This window comes from Parambassis ranga, chromosome 1, assembly GCF_900634625.1.
Source record: "Parambassis ranga chromosome 1, fParRan2.1, whole genome shotgun sequence".
NCBI lineage: Eukaryota > Metazoa > Chordata > Actinopteri > Ambassidae > Parambassis > Parambassis ranga.
Genome location: NC_041022.1, coordinates 3974543 through 3996244, shown reverse-complemented (window position 1 = coordinate 3996244; position 21702 = coordinate 3974543). Strand labels below are relative to the sequence as shown.

Below are 21702 nucleotides of genomic sequence, written 5' to 3'. Positions count from 1 at the left end.
ATGTCCTTTGGCAGTGAAGGGCAAAGCCGGTGAAGGATTGTGCACATTATTTAGGATTATACCACAACGGAAGCTGCTTCAGATTCATGCTAAGTTAACGGTGGACAAAGCCAATGGCGATCCCAAGCAGACCTCGGTCACCTCGGAGAGGAGCAGGGAGCTGGAAGAGATCCGGCGGTACGTTCGTGATGAGTGTGCATTTTCAGACGTAGGTACACTGCAGGGGGAGTGAGCAGCAGACATGACTGGATAAGAGGCGACAGGAAGGGGATCCGTGATTAGTCATGCCCGTTCCCCACCCCCAATTCTCCTATCGTAGATGCAGAAATGTTAGTTAAGTGTTGTGCAGCGTGCCTGATGTAAGCGGGGTGAGGAATGATGTGGGTGCGGCGTGCCCTCGGCCGCTGAATGCAGAGTGTGTTTTGAAGGAGATGAATCTCTGGCTGATTGTATCAGAGTGTGCAGGAGTTTAGCAGCATCACCAGTCACTCACACACCTTGTTCCAAGCCGTCAGTATCACTTGCTCAGTGGCGCCGAACATGAGCAACACTTTCTGCATTCCTGAGCAAGCAAAACTTTAGAAGAGGAGGGGGGGGATGACTCACCAGTAGAATCTGTTCGGCGTGACGTGTTCATGGATGAGCTGCCATTTTCTCCCAAAGTCGACGGAGCTGTAGAGCTGCAGAGATATCAGAGAGAGAGGAGGCTGTTAGCAGCTCTGTTTTACACATTTGTCCAGCCGCTAATTAGACGGGCTGATTAAAAGTTGCAACAGTGACACGGCAGCCTGACACACGGCTGCTTAATTCCAACACGAGGCTATAAAACCTCATCTGACACGGTGCTGAACTGCTATGATCGTTACTGACCGGCCATTCACGCTAACATATTATCACAGATATTGTCAGCTACATAGCAGAGCTGTAGATTTACAGAAGGCAATATTACATTAAAACACATAGATATGAGATGAATGAGGCCACTTCTCATGTTCTAGCCTGGCGTCTAACCAACACTGGGTCCTACACAGCATGGAGACACGTGTTCATTTCCAGGTCTGAGAGAGGAAAAGGTTTCTGGACTGAAGAACCTACTCTATGCTCTAAAATATGAACTTCACAGCATGTAGCATGGTGCAGCACATGAAATCAGTCCCTCCAGGCCACATGAGGATGACTTGGCTGCTCCCACATGCTACATGTTATACTGATAATTATAGTTATAGGGATAATTTGCACCTGGAGGTGCTTTTAAAAATGCAAAGATGAATCCGCTCACTTCGTGTGTCACTTACACGTTGAACCTGTTGAACCTGCACAAGGACTCGTTTGCTCAAGTACGCAAGTGTCACCAACTCAGTGGGACAAACAAGGCTAACTTAGACTACGTTCAGACTGCAGGTCTTAATGCCTAATTCTGATTTTTTTGGTGAAATCCGATTTTTTGTTGTTTACAAAATAATATGCGACTGCTACCACTCTCCTGTGTGAACGGACTGCGGCCCTGAAGTGACCCGCATGCGCAGGAGAGGACACGACGTCACATGATGTGTGCTTGTGTGGCTTTGTTTACGTTAATGTCTGATGGTAGCCAACATAATTACAACCAAATAATATTAAAAAGAACGCCGAGAAGGAAGAGAGCAGCAGCTGCAGCGTCTGTACAGAGATGTGTGTGGGTGCGGAGTGGTGGGATAGTGATGTGACTTCCTTTAGGGACACTGACTTCTTTCATAATTTCAGAATGGCGAGAACCTTTGAATTCGTCTGCGAGCGCCTTTCTGTGTCACTTTTACGGCAAGACAGTCGACATCTCCCTCATCTGTGAGCGAGCGTGTTGGAGTTGGGCTCTACTTCCTGGTAACACCGCTTGTCTGCCCGCTCCTGTGTCGCAGAATTGTGACGTCTGTCGCCTTTCACTGACGCAAAAGTCGGATATGTGCCGCATAGCCGTTCAAACTGAGGTCGCATTGCAAAAAATCGGATACATATCTGATTTAGGAGCACATATGAAAGTGGCCTGGGTGGGATATAAAAAAATCGGAATTGAGCTGTTCAGACTCATGATGATCATCATCAGATACAGGTCACATATGGGCAAAAAAAATCAGATTTGGGTCACTTTAGCCTCCAGTCTGAACATAGCCTTAGTTCTCAGTTCACTTCTGTGCACACATGTGACACTTATTCATACAAGTACAGGAGTAACAACATAATTTGTGTGTGCACAAGTTTCACCTGGGTCACGTATATAAAACAGAGCTGCAGGGCTGAGTGTAAATATTACATTTGGACGACATGACAGCTCCCCAACAGTGAGGCCAAAACATCTGGATCACCCCCTGCTGGCTGGCTGCAGTATAGCCCCATAAGCCCCACCTCCTCCATGTTCAGCTCTCCACCTTCACTGCACAGCTTGTACAGTCTATGGCTCGCTCCAACACAAGTGTCACTCAGCTACTCACAAACACAAAAGTAACTCGTCCATGTGCACACAGAGGTACAGCACAGTTACGTATTACCTGGTCACATGACACACACAAACACCACTCTTGCTCTCTTGCTAAAGATCTAAATGATAGAATTCATATAAGCAACAATCTGGAAAGACACCTCGAGCTGCAGAGTGTGAAGGATGCTGGGAAACATGTCTTTAAACGTTCCTTGCTGCGTATGCAAGCGATGATTTATGGCTCCGCTGACATGTAGGTGTACAGTGAGGAGCCAGTGGCCCACTTTTAATGTACTAATTACATTTTCTGGTGCTCAGGTGAACAATTAACAACCAGCATGCATTTCCCCACACTGTATTGATCGATGTTGTGGAAGCAGCTCTCCTCTATCTTGCTGCATTGTTGTTTCCCGGCAGTGCGGCGGCGAGCCGGCGGCCCCGGTCCAGCGCTATGCTAATGTTCCTACTTGTTGCCTTTTATCTCAGCAGATCTGACACTCACTCTGATAAAAGGACTCACATTTATCAGCCACTGGAACAGCAGCAGAGAGAAGCTCTATCTATGTCAGCAGGTGTGTTTCCTTCTGAATATTACATTAATATACTCTATACACTCTGCATACACTCAGTGTATGTAAAGCTGCACTTTACAGGCAGACAAGTAAATTAACAGTTGCCTGATTCTTCAGATTTGACATCTGGATGTCAAACTCCATCTCTTGTGTGTTCCATCATGTCATCAGCGGTTGCAGGCTGTGTGTCTGAGTCTGTTCAGCTCCTCTACACGAGCAGTGGATTCTGAGTCTTCCAGCGTCAGTGAAGACAGATTCTCCGGCGGAGCCTTCGGTCGGTGCGGCCGGGCGACGGGCAGGGTCCCTCATCACTTTGGACAGTGACACATGACAGCAGCAGGCAGCCTTAGCCAGCCGCTCTCCATTCATCAGCTCAATGACATCTTAAATTTTAAAGCTTCTGAGCTGTCACCAAGTAGGCTCCATAGTTTTCCACTTACTTCAATAAATCAACAGGCCGGCCAGCCGGCTGCCACGCCGCCCGCCCGCCGAGGAGAGGAGGATGGAGGGGGGGCTTGAATGGTGACTGAGGAATCGCAGAGAGTGTGTTAGTTAAAGTCATCTGTTCACCATGAGGGTGGCTTTACAGAACTTTCAGAAGCCTCAACGTTCAGCTGGAGCTGCTGTGAGACATGGACGTCTGTCTGTGGTGGTCCTGGTCTCATGTCATTGATATCAATGACATTGGCATCACTAAATGAACTTGTATTCAATACATGGAATACCGTTCCCGACACTTATAAACAGAAAAAAGTTGCATTTGGAGTCCTGTCGATACCTGTTAGAGCTGTTCTTTTCATCACAGATCCTAATCCTGTGTGAAAATCAGCCCTGATGTGAAGTTCAGGAGCACTTCCTGACAGGACTCTGATTGGTCCGATCCGATCACGTGATCGGAAATCGGGTCCGATTATGTGCTTTCAGGCTCAGACTGTATGGTTCAGACTCTCTGTGTTGTAGTGTAGGAGTATGATAGTTGGTTTGGGTGCGAGAGGTCCTGGGATGAGCAGTTTGTGAAATTAACCAGTTTGAACAGAAGTATTAACAGTCTGCGTTTCAGGGAGTTTGTGGATGTATCGTACCCGTGGAAAGGGGCAGTTGATGCGGCTGCGATGAGCAGTCAGCGGCAAGTGTGCTCGACACACACAGAGTTTTGTTTAACAGGTACAATTCATTTTAGCAACATTTATATGCTCAATGACAGCACAAGGAGCAGGACATCACAGCAAGACCTGCAGCCAACAAGTGCAGAGAGGTGGCGGCGGAACAGGAACCACCAAAATAAACAGGAAGTCCAAAGACTTTCACAATAAATGCTCCAGCTCCTCATACTAGTTTGCAGCAGAACAGGATCCACCAAAATAAAACAGGAAGTCCACAGCTTTTCATAATAAAAGCTCCAGCTCCTCGTGCTAGTTTGTAACAGAACAAGAACCACCAAAAATAAAACAGGAAGTCCACAGATTTTCACAATAAAAGCTCCAGCTCCTTGTGCTAGTTTGCAGCAGCGGGGTCAGTTCCTGAAGGGCTGTGTCATTCTGACCACAGGGGACCCTTCTCTGCACCAACAATGTTTTCTAATTGATTTCCAGGGTAGACAGCCATTCATTTTTTATCCCAATTCATATTTCATCTTGAGCAAAAAGTGCACTTGCACCAGGCTTTAAATATTCGGATAGCGCCAGCAAATGCAATCATCTGCATTTCCCACTCTGAAAAAAGAGGAAGTGAAGAAAAAGCCTGATGGAATCCATCTTCCAGCGCTCTGTGTGTGGCTCTCCTGTGAGTCTGAATCAATTTATTTCTCATTTAAGGTTCCATCTGTGATTGATTTACACTTTGTTTCCTGTAAAACACAAGTTAAAGCTTCAAGAAGAAAAACAAACTCAGGCCAACACATGAGGTTTATTCCTTCTGTGTATACGTTGAAATCCAATATCACTGCATAACAGTAACAAAACCTGCTGATTACCTGCAGCTATGAATGTGTTTGATGGCTGAACGTAATAAAACTTGAGCTGCTGCCTGGAACCACACAAGAAGAGTCTGAGTCTGGGAGACGGTGCTGGTGGCTTTGATTCATCATTCGTATAAACAGTGTTAGAGTACGTTTACCATGAACTACACCTGAGAGCAGGCAGGGACATTCTAAAGTCTGTCTTAGATATAAAGGGATGATCAGTTCTTCCATATCGAAGACAAAAGTCCTTACAATACAATAAAAACCAAACTGTTTAGACCAAGCAGCAACATGAAGAGCACGAAAGATGCACATTGAATAATTATACAGAAGAGGTCAGAGCGGTGAACCTGGTGGTGCTGATGGTGTAGTCATGTGACCGTGCTGTAGCTGGTTGATAGCGTAGCATTAGCTTTTAGCTTTTAGCTTCTGGTGATCATATTTATCTTCAAACATCATAAAGTGGAGTTTATTAGTGAAGATGATCCTGCTGAACTACACCTGTGAGGATAACTAACTAACTAACTTATTTATTTACTGCATCAATCCAAAAGACAATCGAGGAATCTGATTGGCCACAGAGATGCACTCGTGCAGTCCAACAACATGATAATGATGACACTTCATGATGGTTTCGGACTTTTTTTGTCCGATGTCTGATAATTAATGATTAATTATGATCAATATAAATTCATTCAGTAGTATAATTGTTTGCCCTGTTGACCAGAACATCCCCACAGTGACACACTGGAGAGACAGACAGAGCAGAGCAGAGCAGAGACAGAGCAGAGTGGAGGATTTCTTGTTTCATTTTCACTCTGCCACCCAGAAAAGCTTTCTGCATGAACATCAAAGCACAAACAGCTCCAGCAACACATAAAAGTTCAGAGAAAAGGATCGAGGCTTCGGAATTATGGAAATGATAACTGCAGCATTATAGGGCCCTGTGTCCCGCACAATTACTATAAGTCACTTTTATAACTCCTAATTAAGTCTCCTATAAATTCTTGATGCATCTGTGTACAGTGCTGTAAATCAAAGGGTCCCTGTTGGCAGCGCCTGGGCATGCCCCGTATGGAAGACCGCTTTATGCCCACGATTTATGGAGCCTGCAGAGCACGTGCCGCCCAGCCTATAGGAGAGGTGCATGCAAATGAAGCGTCTGGCCTGCTCCGACTGAGAGGCCGTAAAGACACCAGAACATCCTCAGTATCTGTGCAAAACCAGGACCAGCAGGCGGCCATTTTTTAAAAGCATTATTAGAGATCAATTTTTAAAAATATTTTCAGGAGCAGGTTTTTAATTTGTGTGTGAAATGAAAAATATCTGGGGCGTCTGTTTCATGACGACATTTTTAGCTGTTTTCTGGTTTTCTAAAGACAAACTATGATTCATTCAATCGGGAAAATATTCAGCAGATTAATCAATTATCAGAATAATTGTTGGCTGCAGCTTTAATCAGAAGTCATATTACAGCAATCAGAAGGCAGCACAAGGACAGAGAGTTTGAGTTCAGCAGCAGCTCAGTTATGGATGACTGTGTATGACATCCATGTGAGAGAAAAATATGTTTGGGAGAATTGAATAAATAAAAATACAGATTCGATACATTTCTGATAAATCCTTAGTGCCTGCACGGTGAAACATGACTTTTTGGTAAGATTTTTGTAACATGGAAACATTGTTTTGGTAAATTTATGACTTTAGTGTCAAAAAGGTATTACTTTGTACTGTTAGGGTATTTTTATTCTCATAAATTTACACCCTGTCTGAGCATATGTGACATTATTTTTTGTGAAAATATTCACAAAAAATTACTGGCAAATGTATTACTTTGTAATACTAGACAATATTTTAATTTTAAAATTTGCAATTGTCAAAATCCCTAAAAACATATTTTTCCATAATACAAAATACAAAAATAATTCAGAGAATTGTTGCTTGTGAGTTTTATATCTTATTTTGCAATCTCATATTTTTTGTTTGCATAAATTTATGACTTAAAATGAAACATTCTAAACATTCTCCATGGCTCTATGATTATTTATTTATTTCAGATCTGATCCTAATATCTGAGCTTCTGCTGCACAATGTCAGTGTGTGGGAATCCAGTTTAGCTTAGCTTAGCTTAGCTTAGCAGTAATAAAAACTACTAATTTGTGAAACGAGGATATGCACTTTTAAATAACACATGATAGTATTCCACAGAGTCCGAGCTCTGTGTCGGTTTCAGCCACTTGTTGCCAACAAATTAAAATCTTATCCTGCATGATTATCAGTGTCAGACTCTAATGTGTGCCCAGCCAGCTAACAAATCCACTCCCTGCGGCTCCGTGCTCACTGTCACTGCACCGCCTCCTCCGTGCCTCCTCACTGGATCCTCTTTACGCCGCCTCATAGCCGCTAACAAACGAGCGCCGGCTGCACACCTGCTGGCTGCCACGCAGGTACGCCGTGTACTTTCCGATAACAGTGAGGCTTCAGCTTTTTATTCTGTTCAGCTGACCCAGCACTGTAGCAGCATGCGCCGGGAGGAACAGCAGCTACATCCCTCACTCTGGGTGTTGGGGTTCATTAAGAATTCTCACAGAGCTTTCAGTGTGAGCCGGCCAGCGTACAGGAATCAGCACCTTCCAGTCTCTGTGCTATGTAGAGCAGCCAGCGTCTACCTGAGCCCTCAGGCAGTCGTCTTCCTCCACGTGGAGGAATTATTATTATGTGCATGAACAGGAGCCCCATTATCTCCACTGTGTGCTCAAGTGCACAGCCTGTATTGTCCTGATCATGTGCTTCAAATTAAAGTCCATTAAAGGCGGTCTGGGAGGCCGGGTGCAGCGTGGCAGAGCGCGGTGTAGCTGTGGCAGGACCAGGCAGCTGAGCACTAAAGATACCTGCCATCTGGAGAGGCGGTGGGCCGAGACCATGGACTCTGCAGCAGCCTGTTTGGCTGGAGCTCAGACAAGGATCTGTTCAAACACAGTGATCTATGTGGGCAGAGAATAAGGAGCCGTCAGCCCTAACACACATTAAGGCTGGCCTGCAAACAGTTTATACACAGTCAGTTCGCTATTATTGACTGAAGGGTCCCTCTGCGCTTGGTAATTTAGTTTAAATGTATTTTATCAACAAACACAGATGTAATCGAACTTTCTAATTATTGACATATTTATTTCCTTTGGTATTAATACAGTTTTATCTTATCTTATTTCAAAATTTCAGGGACAAATCATGAGAACTGGATGAGAACGACGCCAAAGATGAAGACAAAATGTATTGACGTCAACGAATAAAAACAAGACGAAATTATCGACGGAGACGAGATCCAATCAGAAGAAATTTTGAATCAGAAGTCATCTCTCTGCATCATAAGGCTGTTACGCACACATTTGACGTAACCCTGCGATGCTGGAAGAAGGCGCACTCATGCATGGTAACACAGAAACGGGAGCAGAACAGACATATGGACGCGTTTGTCAAGACAAACAAGACGGTTTGCAAACTGTGTGGAGCGACCATCAGCTGTAAAAACACAACAAACCTGAAGCGACATTTGCAGACGAGTCGTCTTAACTTCCGCTCAAAGATACACGTGACAAAATCTGTAAGACGCGGCTGCTGATGGTTTTACAGCATGCGCACTGTTTCTAAGTTGTCACTGAAGTGTTTTGCTGTAGTTACGGAGTATTCATGAAGAAGGTCATGACTGAACAGTGTATGAACATTCAGGTTCACTGTTCATTGGTGCTGTTGTTCTTTTGTGAAAAGGTAATAGCAATTAAATAAAGAGATGTTTGTTTCAAATAACAAAAGTTAAAGCTGTGCCTGTTTTTATTGCACAATCAAACCTTAATCATTTCATGACAAATATATACCATAGAATTTTAGTCGACTAAACCCACGGCCACGATTTAGTCTGCCGTGGCTAAAACTAGACTAAAAGTTAAAAAATGTTGATGACTAAACATTTTGTAGTTTTTAGTCACAAGACTAAGATAGAAACTAAATCAAAAATTGCTGCCAAAATTAACACTGGTTCAAGCTAAAGGCTAATGGTGTGATCATTTTAAAAACTGATCGATTAACTGGTTAGACAGAGCCAATTAACAATGGATGTTCTTTTGGTCTAATGTCTCTTCTGGTTCCTGGTCTGAGCAGTTCTACCTGTCTTCCTGGTGAGTTGAAATCAGGGGTTAAACCCTCAGTGTCATCCCACAGGACGGCTGCTTCAGTGTTAAAATAACTTGTTGTTTGTCGTTTATCTGTTTTTTGCTTTTTAGTGCAACTCCTTTTATTTCCTTTAACCTTGAGTCATATATTTCTACAGTTTATTCTGTGTTTATATTCGCTCTTCATGTAGCTGCTTCATTCCTCCTCTTGTGTTCTGGGTTCAATGGAGTAACGGCTCCTGCTTTATATTCCTCAGGATGGAGACGTTCTCCTTGCAGATCACACAGCAATAACACTGAACTCCACACCAAACCCTGCTGCATCCATCTATAGTCAAATATTTACTTTCCCTTTCAGGAAATTAGGCACCGAAGATCTGCTGTCTGCTCACCAGCAGCGCCCGGAGCACCCGCCTTTGACCTTTGACCTTATTTTCACTACACAACATAAACTGTTTTTAACAGAACTCTGTTTTTACTTCAGCTGCACAGTGTGGGTAGTTTAAATCTGTATCTAAAAAACATTGAGATGACATGATGCTGAGAGCCCTGCTTTAATTGTTTTTGCACAAACTTTGCTGATAGGTTCTGTACAGACTGACCTTCAGCGTGAACTCTTGTTCCTCTTTTCTGGTGAAAAGGTCCTTGCTGGATCTGAGTGTTTACATTGCGGTGCTATCAGAACAAAGCATCGCAGCGGCCCTCCTGCTCCCCAGTCCCCTACAAAGATTTATTTTTTCACTAATCAATGATTTCTGATTGGAAACATGAGCGACCTTTGCTGCTTTTAGAAAAATAAATCTGCGTCTGACTGTAATCACACTGCCACAAAAATACTCCGATATAACATCCATTCAGAGCCTGAGAGGTTTAAATAAGGAAGCACAGGCAGAAAGGTGTCAGCAGAGGATTACAGTGACGGAGCCGGATCCAGGAAGGCAGAGCACTCGGGGACGGAGACTCCCTGTTTCCCATTAAAGCAGCTTATCTTAAGAGGACTCTTCAGAGCCACAGACAACAATATCAGCCACTTTAGGAATGTTACAAAATGGGAAAATGCAAATTCCTTTTATGGAGTCAATGCAAATGAAAAGAAATAATAAAAAAAAGTAATCCTGAATAATGTCTTCTCTCTCTGCATACTTTATTGAGCCCGATGTCCCCGTTGCATATCTGAAAACGTTTAGCCAGGATAGGATTCAGCCAGAAATAATTAACAGCATAAATTTGCATCATTAGGGTGGATTAAGTCAAACAATGTTTGCATATGGAAGGACTGAGGGGACCGCGCCGCTCGCTCACAAAGGTGCTTATGCCGATTTCTGTCTCGTTTTAGGTGGGCTGTTTGCTTCCCGTGGGAGGCTTCCTGCAGACTCGCTGCAGACTCGCCCCCGAGTCTCTCCCGGTCAACCTCAACAGCTCAAATAACTTCCAGTTTTTCCTCGACAGAGCCGACACCTGCTCCACAGACTGAGACCCTGACGCACTCGGACAGCCTCTGCAGATGTGCCTGCAGCTGTTTCTGAGTCTTACTGGAAAGCATTTACACACAAAAAACAAACCTCCCCAAACGGCTCCTGAAAAAAGATGTAATTCAAGGTGAGACGCCACACACATTAGCGGGTGGCTCTGACATATGGCTGTTAGGAGGCCGCAGGGTGAAACATGTTGTTGCACCTCCATGTGTAAAACTACACATGACAACATCACAGAGAGACAAGCAGAACTACGCAGGAACAATGAGTCATACCTGCTGCAGGTGGTCTGCAGCGTTACACAAGTTTCCTGAAAAGTTCAGGACTCTGAAGTCTGACTCAGAACTTCCCACTCTCACCTCAGCTCCACCTCTCTCTGTCATGACCCGGTGTTTCTTCTTGGTTTTGTTCTCCTTAATTTGGGTTTTTAGCTTAATCCGTGTTCAGTTATTTCCTGTAGTTGTAGGGCTGGTGTTTTGTCTCTCTGGGTTTTTGTTTAGTTCTTGTTCTTGTTGTCCTTGTGGTCTTGTCTTGCCTTCCTGTTGTAGTTTGATAGTCCTGTCCTCCTTGTGTTTTGTTTTGTCTTGTGTTGTACTTACTACTGTAGTTTCCCGCCTTGTGTGATTGATGTGTGATGATCATCCCTAATGTGTCTCACGTGTGTGTCATTGTCTTCCCTGCTCCCTGTGTCTCCCCTTCACGTGGGGCCAGTTCCCCTTGTTCGCCTTGTTCGTCTTGGGATGTCTGTGGGAGTTGTCACTGCGTCCAAGTCTTGTTCGTCTCGTTATGTGGGTTTGTCTCTGCACTCTAGCCTCGCCAGCCTCGCCACAGTTGGTGTTCTCCAGGTCTTTGCCATGCCGTGTTTTTGATCTTGCTCTGCTTTGACAGATGCCTAGTTTTTGTCTCCACGCCAAGTGTGATTTTTAGTTTTGTGAATTTTTGTTTCTTGGCCCTCCTGGCCTACAAATACAGACTGTCTGGACTTTTAAACCACTCTGTGCCTCCGCATGTGTGTCCTCACACAAACCCTGACACTCTCAACATGGCTCCCACAGACATTATATAATATTAGATAATATAAATGAATGTAAAATCTGCCAATCAAGGAGGAACCTGTCAGCAGCGTAGCAAAGAAAATGGCAGAAAAGTGTGACAGAGAGTGAAGTTTGGTGTCTTAACTAGTGATACAAACTGTAGACACAGCTGCTGTGTCCTCCTTCACACGTTTAGATGGATGTCGTGTAACATGAAGAGACGGCTGTGTGACTGTGAGAGGTGAACAGCTGCAGAGTGGAACCTCGGCCCCGTGAAGGTGATGGCGTCCCACAGAAGACTCCAGAAAGACTCTGTAACTTCTTCAGGGACCGAGCGCCAGCAACAACATTACCTCAACTGAAAATTACTCTGTCAACTTAACTCAGTCATCACCATTACTCAGGCGGAAGAGTAATTCAGCTCATCCCCATTACACATAAGACAACAATATGGCAGGGGGACGTCATTAGGAGCAGGAGGGGGGGACATGATGAAGAGCTCGCTGAAATGAGATTGGATTTAAACAAGTGCCGGCGCCGTCCTGAGGGCCTTACATGGACGCTCTCAGAGAGGATAGGTGGAGGCTGCATAATGATGAGACACTTAAGGTTCCCCCACCGTTCAGATTTATGGGCTCCGAGGCCTCTTACGATCATTAGGGGGATTGTGAGAGGAGAAGGGAAATGGGGCTGAGACTATCAGGGCTGAGGAGGAGCTGGAAATTGCAGATTCTGGTAACGCAGCACTTTTGAACCATAAATCTTTGATCCTCGCCTCCCGATTTGCGCAATGACATTTTATAATAGAAGACTCCCTATAATTTCACACTCCAATTAGTAAATTACTAATGTTGTCCTAAAATGTGAGTCCCAGGCTGGTGGTAAACAAACAGGTCAGACCCGGAGGGATCCGCACAGCCGAGGAAAACATACGTTCTGCAGCAGCTCCATAAAAATCTGTGGCTTCTGTTCAAACAGCCCCCGAATAAACTACAAAATAACAACAGTGATATAAAAGGAAACACAAACAGCCTAATGATTGTTCTCATCTTTGCATAATGCCTGCAAGTAGAAGCAGGAGAAACTTGAGTGGATACGAACATCAGCAAAATTTCAGCAGCGCTAAAGCTGAATGAACGGAGTCATTAGCAGCAGGCTGAATAATTCATGCTGCATAATCAACTTAAACCAACACAAACATTTGCTTTTATGTTACCTGGGGTGGATTTAGTTCAGGATATGGTTACACTGACGACTCCCAGTCCCTCCACATTATCCCATGTTTGTCTGTTTTACAGGTAAGAGCAAAAATATGTGTCACTCCCAAACTGGACCAAAATATTGCTGCGCATAGACCCTGTCCTTACGACCCAACGATAAACCCTCCATGAACTGAACAAAGCTCTCAGAATTCTACTCAAAATGTTCAAGCATCGAAATCTATCAATTATCAAAGTAGAGAAATGTTAACTCAGATGGGAGCAGTGTGTTTTTGTATATAGATATTTTTCTAATTTTACAAATCTAACGTCAGAAGTAATTTATCATAATTTATTTATTCATCCCTCATAAATGTAATCACATCAGAAATTCAAAAAAAAATTTGAAAATGTGTATTTTCTTCATAAATGTGAAATTAAATTCAAAGAATAAATACAAAATAATAATAGATAATAAAAACCATTTTATCCTCTTTATGTGTATATATATTATGTGCAGAGGATCTATCATCCGACTGTGCACGGTGCTGCAAAGATGTTTAATAACACCGATGTCCCACTCTGTCCTGGTTACTTGCATCAGTGTGTTTGTGTGTGTAAAAGCACTATTATTGCTAACAAAGAATTAGATTATATATTTTTTCTCCTATTTGTGGTACAGTGACATATTTTTCATATATTATATTTTTATATTCAGTACAATTGTAACATTCTAGTGTGCATGCCTTCTATTAGTTTATTAAAATAAATACATTCATCTCTTGTTTCTCTGTTATCTATAGCAAGTGCCAGTGATTAGTGAAAACTCAGTGAGGGAGAAATATGTTGCTCAATTGTTTTAGGATGCATTGATTCAAGCTGCATCATGATGCATCAATAATTGATTAATAATCGAATCGTTGGCCCCTGAATCATAATCGAATTGAATCAAGAGGTACCTGAAGTTTCCCACCTGTAACTGATGAGCCTATATGAGCAGCAGACAGGTCAGAGGAGTCAGACTTCAGCAGGAGGAGGAGGAGCAGTCTCTGTGCACTGTGTGAGCAGAGCGCTGCAGAGCTGCTGGTCCCGGGCAGGGACAGCTGCTGGAGTCTCTTGTCTGCAGCATCCACAAAACATTTGACAGGACAGCTTTGGTCCACACATGGACAGAGGAGAGCTGGATCCAGACTCCATGATCCCCAAAAGGAACAGGAAGAGACAGACGCAGCACAGACTGAGAGCCACAGACACAGGGTCTGTTACTGTGAGGACACAGACAGCTTGTAGATTAACCTCACTGCGCACTGGGCTATTTGAAAGAGCAACCAGTCCAGTGCATTCTGGGAGTTGGAGTTTGGAACACCATACCCCTCCGTCTCTGTTTAGCACCCAGTTCAAAGATGCTTCATGCTCTGTAGCCAGCGTCCATCTTCTCCACTGTAACCTGTCACTGTAATCAGGTGTACATTCTTCCATGTTTGTGCTCCTTTGCTGTCATTTGTTTCGTTACTCATCATAACTGCTCTAAACATGCAGCTCGACTCCCGTCTGAGACAAGAAACCTGCATCCATCCTGCCATCCAGCTGCCACAGAGACAGAGGAGTGAATGATAAGCAGAGCTATGCAGACCAGTACAGTGTTCCATCCTCGCCTCTGTCCAGGTTTGATTCTAAGGAGTGATTCTAACCCAGCATGTCATATCAGGCGCCGGCTCGGCCGCTGCGTCAGCGACGAGGGAATACACATAGTTTGATAAAGAAGACAACAGTCAGTTCAGCTGATATCTGTTCATCTGTTGCCGTGCCAACAGAGAATGTTGTTGAAGCCTCTAAAACGGATAGAGACGAGTTATTTAATAAGAATTCAAGCAAGATCCATCCGTCTTCATTTGCTTTGGTTTACTGGTTCATTTCCTCTCACACACACCTGCACGCAGCCCCTTCACCTTCAGCCCCTGCGCTCCATCAGCAGCACCTGACAGCTACGCTCCTACTCCACACAGAGCTAGAGGTGGAGTGACAGGCCCACACAGGCCCAGCAGCAATGTAGAAGATATGTAAAGGTCAGCATGGATGTTCAAATATCAGGGCTGCTCCTCCAGCTGGGGGAATCTAAAAACCTTCAGAGGACACCGGCTGTTTACAGAGACCATGTGACACACAGAGGAAACCAACCCGCGACCTGCTGACTACCATCTTTATCACAGAGATGCACATTTGTCAGACAACAAGCCCCAAAACTATCAAGTATAAATGTGCCTGTTTCCTTTATTTCTTCTTCTTCTCTTCTCTGCAAATGTCAGGTTAGTGTTTGTACATGTATCTCTCCATAAGAAGCTGCAGCAGAGATTTATTTTCATCCTTTCGGAGTGGAGATGAGTGGAGCCTGAAACATCTGGAAACATCCAAGCTATGATGGATATCGATTTTTTTTTCCAAAGCACACGGAGCAGTGCTCCCATTAAACCCACTGTCAGGGCGACCGCGAAGCAGAAAAGTTTCTCTGTCCTCATTTCTGCAGATCCTCTCCACCGTCAGCCTGGCAGCTCACCTCCATCTGCTGTTTTGACAGCGGAGTGACGATACATATCTGCTACTCCATCAGAATGAGTTACTCCATCTGCTCTGCTTTGCCATGTCGCCTCACTGTATCCATAATTTCCCTTTGATTTCAGGGTGCCATTCTCTGTTCCATCAGGCCACACAGGCAAACATTTCCTGATGAATCAGGGTGGAGGATGACCTGCCGTCTGACGCTCCTCCTGCACAGTCTTACCATGATGCTTCTGCTTGTATGTGTTATTGTGAAACAGCATTTCTGCACCTAAAATAAAATATCTAAAAAAAAAATCTGCTTTTCTTCTTCTGCAGGCTAGAGTTAAGTTGAGAGCTCCCGGTATGATCGTTAGTCCTGATCTATTGTGTTATTACTGCTTCACATGGAGCCATCCATCACCTGACTAATGGCATTAATCCCTCTGTCAGTGTGAGACTGCCGGCTCGGTGCCACCGGGAGCCTTTGTCGAGTCCCGTGTGTTCCGGTTCAGACACAGTAATATGGCCACTGAAACGCAGCCACGGCCTTAATGGATTACTGCTCCTTCTTCAGTGAGAGTACAAACACAAATTAAAGGTTTGCCTGGACCTGGGCTCTGTCGTTCACTGTAATGAAATTGCGGTGCAGTGTGAGCGTGCACATTTCCATGCGGATGAGGGTTTATGAGGTTAGAGCCGAACCATGCTGCTGTGTGAACACACACTTCTGTGCATGTTCGAGCTGGGGTTTCAAAGGAAATGGGGAAATCTCTCAGTGGAGTGTCTGCAGGTAAATACAGCTGTGTGTGTGTGTGCGTGCTGTTCAGACATGCGCTGGGAAGTCACAACAGGAGCCTGACAGCCGCAGTTTTAGAACATGAGAGCAAAACAAAAATGTGTCAGTCACAGATTTGTTTGCGGAACAGCTGACAACAAATCATTTAAAATGCAATGAATCTAAAATGACTGTAAACTACCAGGGGAGCAGAACTACAGTAAAGTACTGAGGGCATCTAAAGGGGCTTTGCACCAATATTATAGAACTCCTACAGGAAGGGCCACAGCCACAGAGCCACAGAGGACTGAGGTCAGACATCGGAACTTGCTATGACAAAATATCTATAAACTATTAAAAAATGGAATCCTCATTTCATTTTTGGCATCATTTTAATCAGCGTCACCAGGAAGAGTAATCCAGTTAAAGGCTGTGTCACCCACTCCCCCCCTGCTCACTATATGGGGAGTTTGTGTGAGGGAACTATTAGTGAGCTCATCTGGAAAATTAAAAATACATAATAATAGTTCCGTTTAGTTAATTGCATAATTTCTTTCGCATAATTGAAATGTGCAGCTAGATAAATTAATATTAAGGGCAATGCATGCTGGTACATTTTAACAATGCATACTACATTCAATAATAATACATCCATACATTCCAAGTGGACAAAACTAAAAAACCCAGCACCAAAAAAAACAATCAGATGAAAGTCGCAAAATGTAGTGAGACAGTCGCCAAATTTGGCAACACAACCGACAATGTTTGATTACAGTGTGCAGAGCCGCACTAATTATTAGATGAGTTAATCAGCACACAGTCCATTAGAGAGGCAGGGCCTTGTCTCTCAAGCTTGCTGAGGCGTAACTGGAGGTATGTATACAAATTCTAACAGCTCCACACACACACACACAAATCCCTCCAACACTGCCGACACACCATCACACGTTTCCACATCAGCTGAAGGGGAAGCAGGTCTCCCATGAATCAGGAAATCAGAGTCCTGTTTGCGTCTTGGACTGTTCCCAGGAAAAGCAAAGAAAGACAACTTCCTGTCATTCTGTGTGTGGAGCTGCTTCTTCTTCTTCTGTTTACACATGTCACTCACTCAGCAGCAGCAGCAGCAGCACTGTCCGTATTCTCAGACACCAACATCGACCAGTAATTGTCTCCACAAACCTTTCACAGTGAAGAGATAAGAACCTGAAAAGGTCACCAAGAGTTCTAAACCTAAAACTGCCTTCATTTCACTGGAGGAGGGGACGAGCTGAATGTTAATTAAAACTAGGAGTTACTACAAACGCTTCGCCCCGGCCTGTTTGTCCTGACACGGATTCTGATGCTTTGCTCCGGCCTCAAAGTTAAGTCCTCAGGGCTGCACTTAAACACAGTTAAGCACCACCAACTTACAGCTGATTAAATCCAGAGTGACCCAGTCTGAAAACTATTAGCCGGTTACAGGCTGAAAATGAGCATATTAAAGCTTCTTGCTGTTGAGATGAAGTGTTGAGGCCGTGAGGGGAAATCAGGTCGAATTAAGCAACCGTTCATATCTGTGTAAACCCTTTTAACTAGCCAGATGAAGAGCATATTCTTTATTTACAACAACAGCCCTGGGGAGGCAGCGGCAGCAGTGCGTGGATGACACATGAGAAGAAAAAAACACACCCGGGCTTCTTGTGCTGGATGAGGTGGCATGTGATGGTGCAGATTGTAACACCTGTAACTGTCATTTACACACATTGGGCTGATGCACAACTGAGATGTATTTAATCAGTAAGATCAATAACTGTTAACACATTGATCGTCTGATCATGGGTGAGGTGGGAGCAACTCATATTTTGTACACTGTATAATTCATTCTGCTATGGGCCGTTTTTAATTAACATGAAGGAAGGCTGTTTTGGAATTATGTAACAGTGGAGACTGAGGAGTGCTGTTTGCTCCTTCAGTCTGTCAGAAGCATTTCATGTTTTGCCCAGAACTTCGGCTTAAGGCAGACAGCACCCCTCTTTCAACCCCCACCCAGACCTCACAGGGACACTGAACTTCTTGAACCTGGCTAGCTTGTTCATCCTAATACTCCGTCAGAAATAGCAGCTGCAAAAACTTGAAGGCTTCATGCTAAGTGTTACGTGCCGGTACTTGTGTGTATGTCTGTGTCTCTGCTTTCTGTGCAGGTTCCCAATGCTTCCAGTGGACCAAGTGGATGATCCACACCTGAGTCCACTTGGTCCTCATCAGCAGAAGTATATCAGCTTGAGGTGTGCACGTGGCCGTGGCCAGTGTGGGCCAACTTGTGGAAGCACACACCATGCATCTTTGCTCCGTCCAGAGGGACTAGAGCATGATAATCAGCGCTGATCTTTTTAGTTTTGCTTTTGTGTTTGATTTACTATTTTGTTATTCGTTTAAGTTAATAAATTTAATTAATAGTCACTGTTTCCGACTGCTGTCTCTTCCTCAGGCCTGGGTAACAATATTGTTGCTTCCCCTCATCCCCTGGACTAACTGGGGAACGTAACACTAAGTTTTATATAAAGTTTTTCTTTGACCTCCTCCTGAACATGCAAAAATATTATTATGAGATAAACTGAAGACTTGAAAATGCTTCTTGTGTAAGCATGGGGTGGTTAGGGATGGCTGGGGTTAGGGTTAAAACTAGGTTAGACTTAGGAGTTATGGATTTTTAATAGTGACTTTTTTGGGGGGCCAATTTCAGCTTTCACTTCTCCATAACCCTGCAGTACTTCTTCATCAAACTTACTGTGATGATAGAGGAGACCTTCTTTAACAATAATCCAGTGAAATATCTGCTGCAGCTTTTATGGATTTTTTTAATAGTGATTTTTTTTTATATAAATACAAGATTTCTCTGATTTTAGTGCCAATATAACCCTTTTGCATGAACTTCTTCATAACGGCCGAGAACCTAACCCTAGCTCTGCATTAGGGTTAGAGTTAGGAAGGTCGCAGAGTTGTGGTTCAATGTTTGATGCATTCGGCTCACTGAGACCATTATGGAAATGTCTCACTTGAGGCTTTACACCTCACGAAGGTGTAACAAGACATTTAACAACATATTTATGTATTCTATTCTAATTTTAATTTTGTGACACACTTAATGAATTATTTATTTATTGGTGCATTTCTTTCTTTCATTGTGCCATTCTCATCATTCCACTGGCCGAACATGACATGTTGTGAACACAGAATCACTAGCACTAGCAGTTACTGTCCTAATCTAATGTGATATGTTCCACAGATATGGAAACTGTAAAGAACGTGCCCCTTTTAAAATGACAGTCAGCAGCTGGTTGGATGAGCCATCGACACAAGTGAACTGCAACCAATCAGATCAAAGAGGAAACACAACAACCTGTGAGGTAGGAAGTAGCAGTTAGCATCTTGGAAAAGCGAGCTGAGCTACTTTTTCTTCTGTCACCGTTTAAGATCTCATTACCCAAATTCCATAAATGTTATTCTATTACTAAATCCACTCTCTCTCTCTCTCTCACTGGTTTAAAATAGTAGTTGCCATGGCAGCACAGCATGACTTTTAGTGAAGCATTAGAGGCTAAATGCAGCAGATCGAACAGGGAACTGACTTCAACAGCAGCCATCATAAAAAAAAACTAGTACCAACATTGATGTATGGATCAGAAAGAAAAGCTGACCTCATAGTGTCTCCAGGACAAATCTCATGCTGTAGGACACTTGCATGAACTAGCAAGACGAATCATATGTCTCCCATATTAGCCAACGCAGAGGACTCCCAGAGACACATTCCTCCTCTCTCACATAGAAGGTCTATAATGAATAAACTACTGTGTATCTCAAAGACCTGACAGTATCATATTATACCAACAGAGCGCTTCAACCCAACATTGCTGGTTCAGTTGTGGATCCAAGAATTTCCGACAGAAGAACTGAACTGAAGAACTGAAGAGGTGGACACAACAAGGCGACTGCTGCAGTTTGACTTTAGAGAGACTGCTGCTGAACTGAAATCATAACTCACTGAGACAATAATAGTTTCACTGCAACCGTATTAATCTTACTGAGACCCACAGCAGTCTCACTGGATCTGTAACAGTCTTACTGTGACTATAGCAGTTGCTTCATGTAGGGCAGCGATTTCCATCATCAGTGTGACAAAGCACAGATAAACACAAACAAAAAGGTACGACTTCTCATGAGAATTGAGCTCTGTTCTCCTGGATAAAAGTCTGACTCATCCTCCTCCCTAATTACCAGTAAGAAACCTGACTGTGAGACTCCATAAAGACTGGCCGTCCAATAGCAGAAAGAAAGGCTGCTGAACATACTGTGTTTAGAAGGACATGTTGGTAAGAGGGTTCTGTTTCAGACCGGAGTTTCACTGATACTCGGACTCTGCATGAAGCCAGCGTCTGCAGATGAACCACTGCTCTCCATGCTTTGCCAAAGAAGTCTGATGAATACTGGCAGCACATTCTGTGGTCAGATGAAACTAAATTTAATTAGTATCAGCTGGGGTCCAGTGTGTTTGGCATGGAACGGTCCAGGACCCCTACAGTGACTGCACAGCATGCGACCATCAAACATTTATAGATCTGCTGTGAATTCCAGTTTACACACATTAATACTCCCAGTCTCAAGAAGAGGTTCTGCAAATAAATTAAATTTCTTGGAGGTTTCAAACCCAAATTCAGACTTCCAACCATTTTCTGGAACACAGGATAAGGTGGTCTTCAGACTCAGTTTGAAAACCTTCAGACAACCACAGCAGGCAGTCGGTTTGTCCATCCGTGGAGTGAAAACATCACAATAAAAGGTTTTACAGAGAAAAAGATCTTCCACACACACACACACCCGAGAACAGAACATGATTCAGGACTGCAGGAAATTTAAAACCCCACATTCAAAGTTGAGGGTGGAGGTTCTCTTTTGTCTCCTGTGAATCATGAATGGCCTGTGTGAGCACACAAAGCCATTAACCAGCACAGCGAGAGGGTTTTTAGTGTGAAATGATGAGATCACACTAGAAATAGGAACAGGTCAGAAAACCAGAAAGCTTCTCATTAAAAATCATCATCTAGATCTTAATAATAGGTGGAGGCTACACAAAAGCCTGTCTTTAATGACAGCGCGTCTCCAATAATGGCCTGGTTCTCCCTTCACTTTGAATAAATAAAGACTCACACCACCATTACCATCAGGTAATGAGACAAACTGTTGACGACCACAGAGTCTGCTCAGATTTTAGCAGGAGAGGAGAGAGTCACACGGGACACAGTCCTACCTTCTGGTCGTGACTGTAGGCTAAGGCCCAGTCCTCTTCGGTGGGGTGGAATAAAAGGCTCAGCACGTAGAAAGTAAGACGGTACTTCTGGAAACTGGCTCCCTCATCAGTGCTGATGAGCACGCTGCTCTCAAACTCCGGATCTGTCAACACCATAATCTGAGGATGGGGGGGAGTAGAAGGGAGAAAGATGAGAGGTGGAAAGAAGACAAGAGAAACATTAGAGGCAGGAGCAGTGTCAGCAGAA

At 43.8% G+C, this 21702-nt stretch overlaps 1 protein-coding gene across 1 annotated transcript in view; it reads right to left on the bottom strand.

Annotated features, from left to right (window-relative positions):
- sorcs3a (sortilin related VPS10 domain containing receptor 3a) overlaps positions 1-21702 on the bottom strand; it is a 175541-nt gene that overhangs the window by 47509 nt on the left and 106330 nt on the right. The window contains exons 4-5 of the mRNA XM_028393516.1: positions 21456-21614; positions 607-680 (exon numbers count right to left, since the gene is read on the bottom strand). Coding sequence (XP_028249317.1) covers positions 607-680; positions 21456-21614 — 233 coding nt within the window. The remainder of the gene's footprint in view (positions 1-606; positions 681-21455; positions 21615-21702) is intronic.